At 40.8% G+C, this 17,636-nt stretch overlaps 1 protein-coding gene across 3 annotated transcripts in view; it reads right to left on the minus strand.

Annotated features, from left to right (window-relative positions):
* Window positions 1-337: 337 nt before the first annotated feature.
* The window catches only part of syt7a (synaptotagmin VIIa), a 97,691-nt gene continuing 80,392 nt past the window's right edge, over window positions 338-17,636 (minus strand). For 2 of the 3 annotated variants that reach the window (XM_042495463.1, XM_042495464.1), the window contains 6 exons: window positions 13,291-13,393; window positions 9,903-10,170; window positions 6,961-7,130; window positions 5,524-5,638; window positions 4,696-4,895; window positions 338-2,302 (listed from right to left, as the gene is read on the minus strand). In XM_042495463.1, the coding sequence (XP_042351397.1) occupies window positions 2,198-2,302; window positions 4,696-4,895; window positions 5,524-5,638; window positions 6,961-7,130; window positions 9,903-10,170; window positions 13,291-13,393 (961 nt within the window). In that variant the 3' untranslated portion in view covers window positions 338-2,197. The remainder of the gene's footprint in view (window positions 2,303-4,695; window positions 4,896-5,523; window positions 5,639-6,960; window positions 7,131-9,902; window positions 10,171-13,290; window positions 13,394-17,636) is intronic. The other variant, XR_006106291.1, reaches the window with a different exon arrangement.

The following is a 17,636-nucleotide window of genomic DNA, read 5'->3' on the forward strand; positions in this document are numbered from 1 at the left end:
TGTCTATAAAACAAATTCAAATTTCATTGACATTAAAAAGATCTTCTGCTATCTATCCCACAAAAAGGGGGCACGGCCTCGACATTTTGTACCCTGATGTGCTAGTCTGATGTACATGCACTCATTGTTCAGCATCATGGAGTCGTGCAGCAGCATCCAGACTCCTAGTTAAGAGCTCTGATCATGCTCTCTGCAGAGCAACACATTGTGTAACAACCCTGTTGAGCTGGCTGGCCTCCGTGTGACAAGCCTGATCTCTCCATCCTCACCTGACATTTCAGACACCAGCAGCCTGCCACCAGGAGTCTGGTAGCTGATATACAAACACACACACCCATACACACACACATACCAAGGTACACTGAGGAAAACAAAAAGAGGAGGATGAGAGCCCGACATCCATCCTCTGTGTCCTCCACTTCATCTCCAAACCCTGAAATCACAGAGCAGACGTCTCCTCTACCCCAACTGCCGCTCACCCTTTCAGATACTCCTCCCTTTATTTTCACCAGTACTTTAATCATCTTAAAAACTGTCATCATCATTATTATTGTTATTACATTTTCAAAAAGTGCAGAGAGAACTTCACTGAGCCCTCGTTCAGAAGGCAGGGCAGTAAAGGAGGACGGGGGAAACAATGGCAGTAAGAAGAGCAAGAAGAGCACAAGATGAGAAAGAGAAAAGAGAAGAAGATTTCTGCCCAGTCTGAATTGTGTTGCTCCTGTGAACGCATACACACACACACTCACAGACACACACACACTCGAGCACACGCAGCAACAGGCACACATCAACGCAGTACACCATACAGGCAAAACTGGCGGAGCTCGACCCCCATCAGCACAAGACAACAGCACAGGGCAGCACAAAAGAATTCATAGCATCAAGAAACACACAAATGTGTGCACACACAACCGAACGTATGTGCACAAACAGCGCAAGCGTTTTGCTTCTGTTTTTATCTTAAATTTGAAAGATTTTTAAATTGGTTTCCTCAGTTGGTGATGCTGTGAAAAATGACATCATCATATCATGGGGGATTTGTTGTTGTTGTTGTTGGTGGTGGTAGGGGTTTTTTTTTTTTCATCTTCTTTTTTCTCTCTCCACGTCAGGGCTTTTTGTCTGGAAAAATCAGGAGCGATCCATTTCGTAAGTTTATTGTGTTCCCGCTTTCCCAGTTCCGGAAAGTTCAGTTTATTTTTTTCTTTTTTAATCTCTATTTTTGTTGGAGCTACAGCACAGCACCCACAGCACACAGACGACAAGAGGGTGGGGATTCCAGAAAGGGTTGGATTCACTAATATTGTGCCAGAGGAAAAAGAAAGAGGGAACAATAAAGGAAATAAAGAAGACCATAGAAGAGAGGGGGGAAAGAAAAAGAAGAGGGAGAAAAGAGACAGCAGTATCAACAACTCCATCTTGAGTTCAGCTGGATTCATCACACACCGAGTATTGATTGCTTTCCACAACTTGAACCGAACATTAAACCACTTTTGAGTAGAAGGAGGGAGCACTGAAAGAGGGAGAGGATATTGTACACTTGAGACGGATGACAAGGCGACAAATGAAGAGACGGGAGAGATGGGAAACAGCAGACAGGCTATGGATAACATACTGTATAATAGTCATGTGTATAGGGGGAGTTCTGCCAATCTATTCGCCTAATATATTCATATGTATATGTACATATTGTACATACTGTATAGTATCGTGTACCTGGAATAGTCATACAATAGGATTATATGAGATTAGATCGTTACTTAAGATTCTCTGTGATCCCACGGGACTGGCACCATTAATGGGTCAGGGGCTGCAGTGCAGTTCAGAACCAAGGGGCCCACAAAGAAACTGAACATCAGACCTCCACAGGCAAAGTGCATAAGGACAGACAGACATACAGACAGTCAGAAACAGGGGGACCATTGGCAAAGTGGTGAGACACGGAACTTAAGACACGGCTGTAATGAGGGAGAGGGAACAGAGGAGGTGAGAAGAGCCGGAGAGGAATAGAGATTTTGAAAGAAAAGAGAAAAAGAGTTTAAAGGTTTAAGAGAGCAGATGGCTAATTGTACCCGTGTTTCGCAGCCTGGCAGCAAGTCAGTCTTGTGCATAAGGACGGGAGTGGGAGGAGGGGAGGGAGGAGGGGGAGTGGTAGTGGGAGACGGGAAGGGGCCATGGAGGAAGCTGGGTGGTGCGATCAGGCCTTGAGAGCGTGCCACTGGGCGACGTTAGTGCGCGGCCGAGCGAGCATGTCTTTCCAGTGCTTCACCTCCGCTGGTCCGCTCTTCCATGATAGGTAGATCTGAGAGAGGGGGAGAAGAGAAGAGATGATGATGTTGTTGTAAAATAATCTATAACCCTTTTCAGACATGTTTAAGTGATGGTCTTTGATGTTCACATGTGTCAAACACATTTATTCAGACACGACAGCAGAGTTTTTTGGAGAGAGCCGCGATGCTTTGCACGACATTTTGCATCTGGTTAGCAAGAGGGAGCGGTGGCTCTGTCGGAGAGCAGTGATGAGTTGAGGTAATGAAATGAAGAAGAAGAGTGGTTTTAGTTCTCTCACAGGCTGCATCACTTATGGATTTTGAAACCGATTTTTCCGTTGCAGCCTTAATCAATGAGGCCTATTTCTTGGCTGTAACTCCCTGGAGTCTCCGCTGGTTGCCTAGCAACTGTTCCCGTCCAAGAAATAGTCCGGCACATTACCTCCTGTAAAACAGAGTTTTCACACTTCGGCTTTTGTACGGTTCAACAAACTACACAAAATGTGCAAATGAGTTAGTTTAAAAGTGGTTCACACCAGCACGATTTTCATGGGAAAAACTAGCAAAAAAATCATTTGGGTGTTTCTTATGAATACTTGCACACCCTTGCGAAACATTGTGGATTGTAAAAAATAGCCTCTTTAGACGCTGTCATGGAAAAATCTTTAAATACTTAAGTATATGAAACTCATCATAAATAATAATTCCATGCATGAAGATATATGATTTAACTATGGTAATGGTTTAGGCATTTCAAAGGGCCTCTAGGTCCCTCACTTCAATCATAAAAATGAGGATTTACAAGAGTTTTCTACTTATAAAATCCTTTGTTCCAACTGATTTCATATCTCCAGGTCATAGTTAATTTGCTGCTGAAGGGAAACATCTTATCAATTTGGCTGCTCAGCATCAAATATTGGACAACAAACACCACCACGGCTGCCTTAACAACCAAATTAAGGACAATAAATAGCTTGAGATTGCCCAGCAGCTGAGATTAGTTTAAAATGATCATGTAGCTGATATGCACTTGCTAAAATGAAATGCTGGTCACAGAATGGGGCTAGCCACAAAAACCTAGCGTTAGCACCAAATCTGGGTTCTGATTCATTTCTGTATTGTGCAGCTTGTAATGTTGGCTCCTTAGACATTCTCTGTCTTGATAGGTTACTAAGGATGGACACAGCAACTATTTAGGACAAATATAAACAAATACTATTTTTTTATTTTGACAAAAATGGATATTAATATTTTGTGGAAAATTATCATGTGGATTTTTTATTCTCCCACACAGCATTTCACATTACACTGGTGAGAGAGAGCTTTTACAGGTGCTCAGAGGCAGATTTTGTGTCCTCTTTACAGAGCCAGGCTAGCTGTTTCCCCTCTGCTTTCAGTCTTTCTGCGAAGCTTAGCTAATCGTCTACTGGCTGCAGCCTTATATTTAAAGGGCTGGTGTGTAGGATTTAGGGGAATATACTGGCAGAAATGGAACATAATATAATAAGTATGTTTTCTTTAGCTTATTTTATCTTTATTTTATCTTTTTTATTTTATCTTTTTTATTCTCTCTCTCTCTCTCTCTCTCTCTCTCTCTCTATATATATATATATATATATATATAATTCTTAATTATTTAATTATTATATTTAATTCATCTTTACTGAAAATAAGAATGATTGTTTTTTTGTTACAGTAGAATGAGCTGTTTATATCTACATGCGGAGCAGGTCCTTTCCACAGAGTCCGCCATGTTTTTTCTACAGTAGCCCTAGATGGACAAATCTATCACTGGCTCTAGATATGGCCATTTGCATTTTTGTGTCGGCCACTGTGGTTCTCTTATGCACTTGACACTCAGGAGAAGTTACAGTTCTGCAACCTCACTACTAGATACCACCAAACCCTTCACACTGGACCTTTAACTCCCAGAATTGAATGGTATCGATCTACGTATGTAAATCTTAGCCAGAAAGTGAATATGTGTATGTCCTAAAATGAAAAAACTACTGCTTTAAATAGAGGAAATGTTTAGCAGTGCGAGAGTGTTAATACAGAAAGTTTTGCTAACTACTAAATGTTGTTTATTGGCCACTGGCCAGATAATCAAACTTTGAAGCTAAAGTTGCTCCTGGAACGTTTTCTCTTCAGTGATTTCTTTGTTTCCTGTCAGAGAATAATGTATGTGTATAATTCAGTAATTAATGACTGTATAGTTTTCCTCACTTTGGTTGCTATGGTCACAGGACAAGCCACCACAGCAATTGTCCGACCTTAGTGGCAATCACTCAGAGTCTGAAAGTCCCTTTTTTCAGCTGCATTGTCAGACATTCACCATCACATTTTTGTAATGAGGAGCTTAAGGGGCTTTTAGGTTGTGATGTTCACCAAAGGCAACAACACAAAGAGTGCTGCGAAGCGTTACCTTGCCGATAACGTCGTTGCGGCTAAGCCTGTCCTTGTCCATGACGGTGATGATGATGGTGGTCTCCCTCAGCACATGGGCGGGCACATCGAAAGGGAAGGACTCGTTGAAGACGGGGTTCAGACAACGCTTCATCGTCACCGTCTTCTTCTTCTCTACGCGCTTGTCCTTGTGCATCAGCCACACCTTCACATAGGGATCTGCAGCGGAAGAGAACAGCGGTTTACATGAGAGCGAGCATGAAGATACCCACTGAGGGTGAGTTCTAGTGTCAGGTTTGCAATTACCCTCTTAATTGTTAAAGTCAGGGAAGGCAGCAGGGAAGCAGATACCTAGTTTGAGCTCAAGGTCAACTTATCCCCTGAGCCAGGAAACATACAAATGAGGAAGTATTTATGGAAATAGGGTCTGGGATTTGTACTACCAGTTCTGGAGCATTATCATAATCTGTAATACTAACAGACACTACTCCAACTACTGCAGCAAGAAGTAATTCAACAAAAAAAAAAATCAATTCACAGTAAGACCTGATACTTAGGAAACTAGCACCAGACTGAGCTGGCACAGATTTGGCTGGGAGGCTGCAGATCCTCATAGATATACAGAGAGAGAGAGCCGGAAAGATAGAGGGCAGATGCTTGATGTAATGTCACCTTGCTGCCACAGCTATCTACAGCACGACCCGTCTGAGGAGCCAGACGGCAACCGTCTTCTGCACGGACGGGTCAGCAAATGTTTGAACACAGAGACGGAGCTTCCAATGTCATGAAAAAGGGCTTCAGATGGGAGAACAAGGGTCAGAATGAGGAAAAGACTGAACAAACGTACCTGAGGTGCCGCCGATATCCATGGCTTTGAGATTACGCGCTTTGATGATGTTCACAGTGATGATGTTGGCAGTGGGATTATAGCAGAGAGACACCAGCAGGTCTCCTCGTCTCCCCTGAGGAACACACACACACACACACACACACACACACAGGAACACAATGGCATATGAATCACTTAGTCTTATGCTGCATTCGTGTACGCCTCGGAAATATTGTATTTAGAAGTTACAAGCAGAAGAAGTCATAATTATGAATGGTAAATTGTAATATTGTGATGATACCCTAGTTACAGAGTTGTGATGTTTGCGTGACATTTGTGTGATGTTTGTGTAACATTTGTGTGATGTTTGTGTGACGTTTGCGTGACGTTGCAGGGAAGCAGAAATGGTGGAAAGCATGAAAACAGTGTTTACCATTGACAATAAATAATTATATATTTCGTTATTTTGTTCCTAGTAGCTTTAAAGCATGCCAGGTGAGTGCACCAACACTGAACAACATTATTTTACAACACGAGTTGCCGACAACAACGTCATAAATGCATGTTTGGTCAGTGGTAAGAAACATTTTTAATTATTCACATATTAAATATCAGTTTTTGCTGTTTCTGCTGTCCATGTAGAGTGACATAGATTAAATATACAATATATTAAAATACAATATACAATATATTAAAAAAATCAAGTAATATATAAAAATATAAATAAACTGGAAATGGCTATCAACCTCTTGTTTAAATGCATTAAAATATAACAAACGTGACCTCAAAAATCATAAGGAAGCCCCAAAGGCATATATACGAAAAACTCACTATAAGTAAAAAATTATAGTTTTAAAAATTATTAGTGACCCTTCTCATCCATTACACAGTGAATTTGAACTCTTACCCTAAAACCTTTTTTTTATACTTTGTACATGGAATGTATTGCTGTCGTTTTTATTTTATATTATTATGTTCTTAGGGCAAGTCTTTTATGTATTTTATGGTAAAACTGAGGGTTAGTTAGGAAGTTTTCATAAATGCAACCCATCTTCTTTGTAGCTTCCATGTTGTTCCCACTTCGATCTCAAAGCACATGAACACAACAAAGTCAGAGGAGCGACCTACCAACTTGGACACTACGGCCTTCCAACATCACCTGAATGCAGCATTATATCATATTTCATCAAACTCCTGACTAATCACTAGCTCGTTGTCAAATCTTACATCACTGCCCTTTCTGCTCTAACCCCTTCTGCCAAACACAGATGGTCCAGTGACCAGGCTGGCTGAGCTGAGCCTGTTGCTCACCCTAAAATTACGTCAATCCAGCTCACATGCTGAGAGCGCTCAATAAATGGCATCCACTTTCAATAAAACTGTAATTACAACATATGAATGAAAACACCCGACTCGTCATCGTTCGGCCTTACGGCCATCCCTCCCCTCTCTTACGCTGCCATCACTGCAGGGCTTGAGCTCCTTCCAGAAGGTCTTTATCTGGCCCAGTTCCACCTTGTTGAGGGGGATTGACACCTCTCCAATAGGGTCATTCCTGCTGAAGCGGTCGTAGTCCAACACCTGAAGGTAGAGGGTGCGCTCTCTCACCTTCTCGTACGGGAAGCCTAAAACAAAGACACAAACAGATAACACTGAGTTACATTTTTTGACAGTACAGAAAGGCAGAGTAATCTGCACCGTGCTAACAGGAAGGATTTGGCAAAGGTTAAAGTGCATTTCAAAAACTGCGGGACCAGACAGCGCTCTCAGATGACTGAGAGGGGTCATTATACTCTAGTCAGAAAGAACTATCTCATTCATTTTTCAAGAGCACTGGCTATTGTTCTAGTTTTGAAGCCTTTTGAACATTATTTGGGCAATTTAACCACTGTACTATCATCAAAGCACAGTGGTCACAATGAAGCAAATTCAGATCATGAAAAGGTGAGACACCTCACTGCTCTTTGTGTTGCTGCGACTAAACATCATCAGTCTGCAGCGCTCAAGATTATTATTATTTTCTTCACAAAACCTACCTGCAGTTTTTTGAGCTGGGGTTTAATAAATGCAACAAAAAAATCACACTTTGTGTGTGAATTTTCACACAACTCCCACTATGCTCTTTCCGTGTTGACAAATGAATCTTTGTCATTGCCATGAACACCAAAAGGAACAATGGTACAAACTCAGGTTTGTGAGTCAGCATTCAGAGTGCATTTTAGCAACACTTGGCTATAATAGAAAGAATTCTAAGGTATTTTAATTATGTCTATTCTTAAAGGAGATGACCAACACCACTCTCATTTTTGCTCATTAAATATAACAATAAAGGATAACCAGAGGTTAGCTTTTTTGATTTTGATTTTTATTGATTCCTTCAGGTATGTTCCTGTTTTTAAAACTGCACATCTACTTCATCTGTTTTTATGCCTATATTCTTCTGTTTATTATCACTACATTTATACCTTCATCACAACTAGTCTGCTCCAAATGCAAGAATTGAATGTAGGGAGAGAGAGCGTGCGAGGAGCATCTCTACTGCAGCTGCCAAGTTTCCAGCTGCCTGGAAGAAAAAGCAGCACCACCTGTCTTTTGACCACAATGCAATGATGATGGAGCAGAACAACAGGCAGCTTCCAGCAAGAATCTCTGATCACATCTGGCTGCACTTTTTATACTCAAACCTAAAAAAGGCAACAGCTACATGATGATGTTTTTGCTGAACCTCACAAAAAATACTGAGATCTCCGCTTTTAAAAACTCTTCTTCTAAAATCCACATTCAAGTGAGTTGTGCATAATGTAGGTCCTGGGTCTCCAACAGGGGGTCTATGACCCCTCAGGGGTCATCACAGTTACAGTAGGGGGTCTGCCAAATTTTTATTTGATAATTAGGGATGCACAATAATATCGGCACATCAATGGTATCAGCCAATATCAGCTTGAAATGAACTATCAGAATAGGCCTAAATGCATTTTCTTATTCCACACAATGAATAAATCTTACATACAGTGAAAAGCATTATATTTCATGTCTCCATCTGCTAGTGGGACATCATGATAAGAGTATGCATAATATGATGTTATATCGATATTTGTATCGGTTATCAGCCAAACGGGTTGTTATACATATCGGCATATCAGACATCAGCAGAAAGCCAGTATTATGCATCCCTATTGATAATTAAATTGAAGGGTTTTTTTTTTTTAATTTCCTGAAAATACACATTAAAATGAAGCAGACATATCATTAACAATTATAAATCAGCATATTCATAAAAAAACAACTAAATTGACACTAGACAACATTAACCACTGGCTAATTAATCAACTCGCCATCATGGATAGGTGCCGCACAGTGACTGAGCTAGCTCAAATGATTGCACAAGGATTCATGGGTAACAATTAATGTTAGCATATTCATTTTTAAAAAACAACAACTTTGATTTACACTACAAAACATTAATCACTGGCTACGTAAAATAACAGAACAAAGAAAATTTGAAAACTTTTTTTTTTCAATTTGAATTTGAATCTAATGAAGGTCTGATGACTGAAACATGGTTCATTAAATAAAGTATTTTTGCAAGTAGTTGGACAATGTGCAAGACTTTCTTTTCTCCAACACACCTGTCCACAAGTTTTTTGAAGGTGTGCAGGAGCCTCCACATTCAAACATTTAACGGTGCTATATTTCTGAAAACATTTGAGGTGAAATTAAAATTTGATCAGGGCTGCCTGGTTTGACAGTTTAACCAAAGTTTATAAGCAGAGATTGACATGACTGACATTAACATCATGGACTCATCAGCTCTGATTGGCTGTTTTTGGTGCACTGCTGTCAATTCTAGCAAATGTCATTAGAGGCTGTAGGAGGACTATCTGTCTCATGTACTTCTTTCAGAATATAGTTACAGTTTCAGCTAACACGACTCAAAGTTATTTTAATAAAAATTACCAACTGTAGCTTTAAACAGGATTTACAGCTTTGCCAAGCCCTAATGTTGGCAACTAGTCCCCTCAAGCTGGCGGAGCTGATTGAGAAAACAGGCCCTGAGAAGCTTCTTTTTTTTTTTTCTTTTTTTTTTTTAAATCAATCAGCCTATTATAATAAGAAATGTGGTGTTATCTGCCAAAGTTTGAACAGTTTGGTAATTTCACATAAGAGAGTTTTCAGTGTTCAGCTGTTACTAAATAGTAATATATTTATTTTCCTTTATTTTGGACTTTTAATTTGAAGTGCTACTTATTTAGTCATGAATATTTCATGAACGGAGGATTTAAAAAGTTTTCAGGGGCTTTAATGGTAAATACCTTTTAGGCAGCATTACTTAAAGTAAAGAATAAATATCTTAAAACAACAATAACAATAAGTAGCTAAGTGGAAACGGCACTGACCCTCAAACAGGAAGGTTTCGTTCCAGTGGGGGTTGAGGTTCTTCCTCTTGACCTTGGTCTCCAGTTTGTGCTTTTTGTCTGGCAGCAGGTAGATTTTGACGAAGGGATCGGAGGTGCCGGAGAAGTCCTTGGCCGGGAGTTCCTGGCCCCTGAGAACTTTGACAGTGAGGGTCGTGTTCTGGAAACTGTAGCCTATGCTGAACTGGATCCGGCCCAGCTTCTCACTGATCGGCCCTTCACCGTCATCATCCTCCGAACCTGGAGACAACTGCAGGGGACCACAAATTAAGTCAATTAAATAGAAATACATGCAGCAGCAGCCGCTCACATGTAAAGTTCAGTCCAAGGGCACAAACTTTCTGTGCCACCAGCACGTGCACACAGACAGTGACAGTGAGAAGCTGCGAGGGGAGGAGAGTTTAGAGCTGCGTCCTATCACGGCGTGCTCAAGCAGCTGCTCAAAGGCAGAGATTGGTCTGACATTAAGAAGACTGAGAGAGTTTAATTTCCTTTCTAATGTTCTTAAGAGGCAGGAGGTGCTCAGATTGAAGATATGGGAGCTTTAGACCACCCATTCTCTCTCACAGCCACTCTGACTGCTTTATCACTGCTGTGCACTAAAAGGCCACTATCTGATAGAAAGCACCGGACAGAGAGAGGGGAAAGAGAGACAAACAGAAAGAGGAGGGAGAGAGAGAGAACATTGCATGAGGGGGCATAGAAAGAAGACAAGCACAGCTCAAGGTTCTGTGCTTGCAGTTGTCTTTGTGGTCACTTCTCCCTGTGGCTCCACCTTCTGTCTCTGTCCTTCACCCCCCCCCCCTCTCTCTCTGTGTGCAACAATGGCACTGATTGGAACTGAGGACTCTGAGAGAGATAAGACAACCAGCACATCATAAGACCACTTTGTGCAAGTCCCTCCACTGATATTTGTACTGATTTTTTAATTTTTTTTTATAAAGAGCGGCCTGGATGTTGGATTTTAGGGCTGGGCAATAAAAAGATATTATGTTGTATCGAGATATGAGACTTTATATATCGTATCAGATATTGGATATATTGTTATATCATGATATGGTGTTTTTTTAAAGGCTGCATTACAGTAAAGTGACATACTTTTCCTTAACTTATCAGACGTTCTACTTGTTTTAATACTTGCCTTTACCCACTTTGTCATTATATCTACATGACTATTGATTATTGATCAAAATGGAATTGTTGTAGTATTTTTTCAAAGTACAAACAGTCGTTCCTACAATATTGTCACATTAAAGAGGGAACTTGGTTAAAAAAAAGGGAATGTTTGATCTGTCTCTCAGTTCTAGCACTAATGAAGTGCTCTTGAGGAGATTAAAAATATCGACATATATATCATGTATCAAGATGTAGCCTAAAAATATCCCAATATCATTTTCAGCCCATATTGCCCAGCCCTATCTGGTTGGCACGCATCACCTGAAATGGTTGATTTCAGAGCTTTAGGTCAGAGCTTCAATTTCAAAGCTGAAAAGACTCACTCACTCTGCTTTTGTCAATATGGGTTTTAGAACTGACAGGCAGAGCAAGTGTGAAATATTCCAAGTCTAATTTATCAAACAGTGTGAGTCACCTTGGCTGGGCTGTCTCGCTTGATTGCCACTGTAGGAGCTGCCTGTGTGTTTCTTTCCTATTATGGCTCTCTTATTACCACGTGCAGCTTTAAATCAACCTGGAGGATGACTCTGCAACACTAGTCCTACCTGCTGACTGAAAGTTACATGGCCAAAAGTATGTGGACAGATGCATACACACACATATGTTCTCTATGAAAATGTAGTTCCAAAATCACGGGCATCAATATGATTCCTCCACTCTTCTGGTTTCCAAATGATTCTGGCACCTGGTTTTTACGCATTTTTCTCCCATTCAACCACAAGAGCATCAATAATGTCGGGCACGGATTTTTGGCTGATTAGGCCTGGCTCACAGTTGGCGTTCTGATTCATCACCAAAGAATTTGGATGGGGTTTGCAGGCTAGTCAAGCTCTTCCACACCAAACTGGAACTGTCATGTCAAGGTCAGTTTACTCATCCTGAGGACTGGAGCAGTACTCAGCCAGAGAAAACAGCTGCATAATGCCGGCTGTGGCTCTGGACGGAGCTCTCAAAAGGCTGAGACAATAATGAAGTCACCAGGTATATCCACGCCTGGAGATTACAACTTTAAAAGGACAATGCAGCCAAAAATTAAAACTAAATATTTTTCCTCATACCTATAGTGCTATTTATCAATCTCAAAGTGCAAAAAAACCCCAAACAAACAAACTAAAAATAAAAAAGATATATGCCTCCTCACACCAATCAAGTTGCACTTACAGTTTACGTCCATGTCTATGAAAACATGAATGCTTCACACACAGAAAATTTATAGTCAGCACAGCTTTGGGGTGGTTCTTTAGTGTTCTTGAGTTGTGGCCAAAAACATGTTCTTTAAGTTCACTGTGACCTTGACCTTTGACCTTCAACCACTAGATTATAATCAGCTCATTTTGAGGTCCAAGTGGAAGTTTTTGCCACATTTGAGGAAATTCCCTAAAAGCCATCTTCAGATATTGTATTCACAAAAATGAGATGGATGCAAGGTCATAGTGACCTTGACCTTTGAACACCAAATTCTAAGCAGCTCATCATTGAGTCCAAGTGAAAGTTTGTGCCAAATTTGAACAAATTCCCTCAGGGTGTTATAAAAATATTGCTTTTACCATTGACCTTTGACCACCAAAATCTAATCAGCTCATCCTTGAGTTTGCTTTAATGTTTGTGCTAAATTTGAAGAAGTTCCCTCAAGGTGTTATATCACGTTCACAAGAATCGGACGGCCAAAAAAGATAATGCCTTCAGACAGAAAAAAAAACATTTGAAAAACTCAACAGCAATGTTTGTTGTCCAGAAATTGTGACCAAGTTACTCAAGATAATCCACAGAACTTGTTGTAAAGACCCTTTCTAGGGTGCGGGGGGTTATATTATTAAATTATCTATTCAGCTATTTGAACAATAGTGTTGCAGTTAAGGTCCCACTTTAATCTTTACATGGGCCCCCAAAAGTCTAAGCCTTGAAACTGGTGCTATAATCACCAACTAGCTAATGTTCATCTGCCGCCCAAAATAGTCCCAAATAAATTCACTATTCACTCTATTTGACTTGCCAAGATCTACAGTGCCTGGCTGATTTAGGAAATAACTTTCTAAAAGTTCATATGTTCAGTAGGAATCGGTCAGCTTTTGGCTTGGTGGAGACAGACAATCACAAATTCAGTTTTTGCTTCAATGATAAAATACTTCAGAATAACAAGCCTGTTATCCTAAGTGTAGGTGGGGTGGATATGTGGTATGATAGAGCGTCTTACCATCACCATGTCTCCAGTGAGCGAGTTGGCCAGGTCAGTTACGGAGGAGTGACCGTCAGCATCAGGGGGTTGGCCCTTGGGGCTGTTGGCTGGCTTGTTGCCCCTGCAAGCAGAAACACAGGTTGACCTGCTGGGAAAAATGGCGAGGACAGTTGCTGAGAAGCTAACTCGTCCCCAGAAAGAGAGAACATCTGAGCACACAGGGAGTCCAACCTCCACCTGCTTGGCGCTTGAAAACCGCCTATCTGAAACATCCAATTGAGTCCAAGTTTGTTTTTGGATAGATGTCACTTCAAAGAGGATTGTGCTTTCTCTAGCTATCGTGAGCGAAGCCAAATAAAATCTGCCAAAGATTGGACAGATTAACGGTGGGCACTAGAACTGAGGACATTTGATGCGGTGAGTTGTGTTTGATGAAACTTGGAATCTGAGATGACTATACATATGTCCAGTGTGGCAAACATCCATGTCTCTAACAAGAAAGTTACCTCCGACAAGTAAACAAACACATTTTCAGACACAACACAAAAACACTAAATTTCCAAAAATTGATAGGAACCAATTCATTATCTCCAGTCCTCAAAGAGTTCATGATCAACCCTTGTTCCCTCTACAGACATTAACGAGACACACATGTATAATGACATGTATAGCAACGAGACGTCACTATATATACAGTAGACAGACATGTATAGCAACATGTAGAAGACCAGACATTTAACAGGACAGATGTAGAACAGTTTTTAAAGTGTTTGTGCGTTTAAATTGGTCTCAGTTATTAAAAATCTGCATCAACAACACAAAATATTAATAAAAATCATAAAAGAGAGAACAGAGATCTCCCATGGCACAGCTGGTACTTAGGTACAAATGTTAATAGATGTTAAGTTTAGTTCCTTTACACGAGGATTGTTGAAAACAACGTAAAATTGGGACAAACATTCTGGGAGAAAAACCTCTATGTTCATACATCAAGAAAACAAGAAGAATCACAAAGAGTAAAGTAAAAACAAAAAATCAGCAAAAAAACCCCCAAAAAATTAAAAGAGAGTAATCATGACATTAAAGAAAGAATGAAAAAAGATAGAAGAAGATAGAGCCAAAAGTCCTGGCCAATGTAATGCGACACATTGGACACACAGCACTCCATAGATGACTGGTCAAGGCACATGGAGAGGCTGAACACTGAAACACTGTTAGGCAAGAAACAAACAGTAAATCGAGAAGAGAAAACACAAGATTGGACACACAGAGAAAGAGAAAAGAAATGAGCAGAGAGGATGCTGAAGTTGCAGACACACATACACACACACACACACACACACACCAGACAGAAATCATAAAGACTGTAGATAAGATAAAAAGGTTCAACAAGGAATGTAAGAAATAGAAAAGCAAAGCTGAAAATTATTTATCTGTATTAGAAGAGATAGAAAGTATTAATAGCATGAACAGTGAGGTTACAGAAACCAAAACTAAACAGAGAGTGAGATTGTTACAAACACCAGCACATTAGAGAGAAAAACAGAGCTGCAAGAAAAGATAGGGAATGAAGGAAGGAAAGCCTGGAAACACAAGAGAGGCTTAGTTTGGTCAGTCTGATAAGTATCAAAGAATAAGAGACAAAAATAAAGAGCTATGCACACACAATTTCTCTAACAGAAGACAAAGGGGCGAACATGCTAAAGGGAGAAAAAGGGCACAGAGAAGAAAAGAAAAAAGACAATAAATACAATTGATCACCGGGAAAAGAGAAGAGCAAGAACCATCGTTCTTTACGTGGAGAAATAAATGATAGATGAGATATAGTATGAAAGAGAAATAAGGCAAAGATACCATACAAAAATATCACTGAAAACACAAAAAAAGGGACATAAGAACATAGGAAATGCACATTTAGAGTGTCACAAAAGAGGGTGTTGGTAGAAATGAACAAATTCTAGAAGTTAACTTTCCATCTAACCTGATTTTCCAACCTTTAAGCAACACTCTAAAAGTGTGGATTGGGGACACAAGGGCCAAAGCACAAACTGGCATTGGCTACATGTGCATATATAATATATGCAAGTAGTTGTCACTCAGAGAGTGAAGGCAATGCCCTGGACAGGCAGAAAACAAGGAGCCCATAGAAAAGTCTGTCTGTCTGGCCAGCAATCTCTGTCGAGCTTTTCACTGAGAGAATGTACTTTGTTTTGTTTTTTTCGTTGGACGCTCCGGACTGCAAATTTGGATGAGAATTGATGTTGAATGCAATAATGTGTACATTTTTGCTGAAGACAAGGACAGAACCGGGGGAAAATATACTGACAAATAGACAGACAGAAAAAGCAAGCAAACAAGACAAGCAAACAGACAATCACTTCAACCAGCAAAGGAACCAGAGCGAGACGGGGGGGAAGGAGGGATGTTAACCATTTCGAGAAGGGGAAGGGAAGATTTATCAATTGGTGTTAGTCTTATTAGTTGCCAGGGGAGGTAATTGCATTTGCAGGGGCCTGTTTGTCTTTTGCACAGACTCTAAACTGCAGGCAAGGAGTTTGAGAGGCAAGGAAAAGGCTGGGTTAAACACTGAAGCAAGATCTGAGGATCAGCTCAAACGAGCTATAAAGCATGGAGAGAGACTTCGGGGTTTGAAGTAAAGCAAGGCACCTCCCTCCTCCTCCACCTCCCAACTATCGATGGGGGAGTGAACGTCTTTAATTATTCATTCTCCTTCATGCTTCATTCAGGGGTTCAGTGCATTCTCAGGTAAGAGCTAGTGCAGCCAGGGGAATGGCCTTTCTACCAGCCCTGCTCTACAGCACCTGAGGTGGTCCTCCGCTCCAGCGCTCCCTCCAGGCTGTTTAAACAAAGCGGCAGGAGCTGCGGATTTGTTGCAGAAAAAATAGAGATACTTCCTCAAGATCATACATCATGAATTGAAAATGAAGATTCAGCTTATTCAATTTCTAATAAAGCAATATTAATTGTGGCAGATGGCAATACTACAACTGCTACATTTTGGTGCCAGTGCTTTTTCTGTCCGACCCCCCTCGGGGGTTTGATGTGGAAGGTGACGCTTTAAAGCCTGCAGTTGTCTACAGTATCCAGTGGGAGGCAGAGTAGACTCAGATTCTCCCACAGCTAAGGCACGGAAAGTGGGCTGTTGGCATAGCAACGGCTCTAGAAACACAGACCATACATTTGGGGGTTCGGTGTGACAAGAGGTTGTGGGACACAGAGGAAGGGTGTGTTTGGGGGGGTGGGTAGCAGCAAACAGGCAAACACAGTGAGAACAGAGAAGATAAGGTATAGGATATATGACAGGTACGGGTGAGAACCTCGCAGACACACACATGAACAGACATATGGAGGCAGGCGGGGCCACTTTGGGTTTCACCGTCCTGTGATACTATCCTGTTTTGTTACCTGACCGAGGGCCAGCAGCTCGAAGAGAGGGGGAGGGGGGGAAAGACACTCCACTTCTAGGCTGGAGAGAGACGCGAGAAAGAAAGCCCAACCCAGCCCTTTTTTTTTTTCTTCTTCTTCCCACCCCTCTGCAAACATGTCACACTCAAACAAACACGCTCGCCTGAGACCATGAAGTGATGTATTTTCAATGTCTATGCTCAATTTCATAGCCGTCCACTAGATCTATCATTCTTCAGGAGCCACAGCACACTTCCCAGGATCATACACAGTCAAAGCCGCAGCAGTGGAGCATGGCGCTGCTTACGTAACTCGTCATCCACATGAAACACATGTACATTCACACTGGAGTCGTTCCTGCTGCTTCACTTCTCACGCTCAGACCAAAAATTCTGCTGCGACGTATAAATATGGATGCCTTCGCTGTTAACTAATTACTTCCTGCATGTTGGAACTGGAAATTAGTCTAAAATAGCATCGTTTACTGAAATCCCATTTCAGGAAGAAGCAACAAGGGAGGTGCTAAATGCTGCCTTCTGTGTCTCTGCTTCTTCATTTGGAAATAGAAAACCACAAGACAATTCAGCGGATGCCAAACGCTGATCTTTATAAGCACTGTTTTATGCCTATTTTAATAGAAGCTGCATTTCAGATGCACGGCTTTTAACCCATGTGACCTTTACTGTTGCTCACACTTGTGTGCAACTCTGTGCAATGTGCCTTTCAAAATCAAGCTTTAAAAAATATTTTATATTAACATTATTTTCTTTTTTCACTGAGTAATTTTTTTAATGGAAAATCAGTCCTGATCATAAATATCAAATATTCATTAAATTTCAGAATTTTAACCCTTTATATTACGGGGTTTTCTCATGATGCCAACATATTTTTATTTATACATGTATATATATTTATTTTCTCCATATGCCAAATATGGT

The sequence above is a fragment of the Plectropomus leopardus genome, chromosome 11 (genome assembly GCF_008729295.1).
Source record: "Plectropomus leopardus isolate mb chromosome 11, YSFRI_Pleo_2.0, whole genome shotgun sequence".
In the NCBI taxonomy this organism is placed as follows: Eukaryota; Metazoa; Chordata; class Actinopteri; order Perciformes; family Serranidae; genus Plectropomus; species Plectropomus leopardus.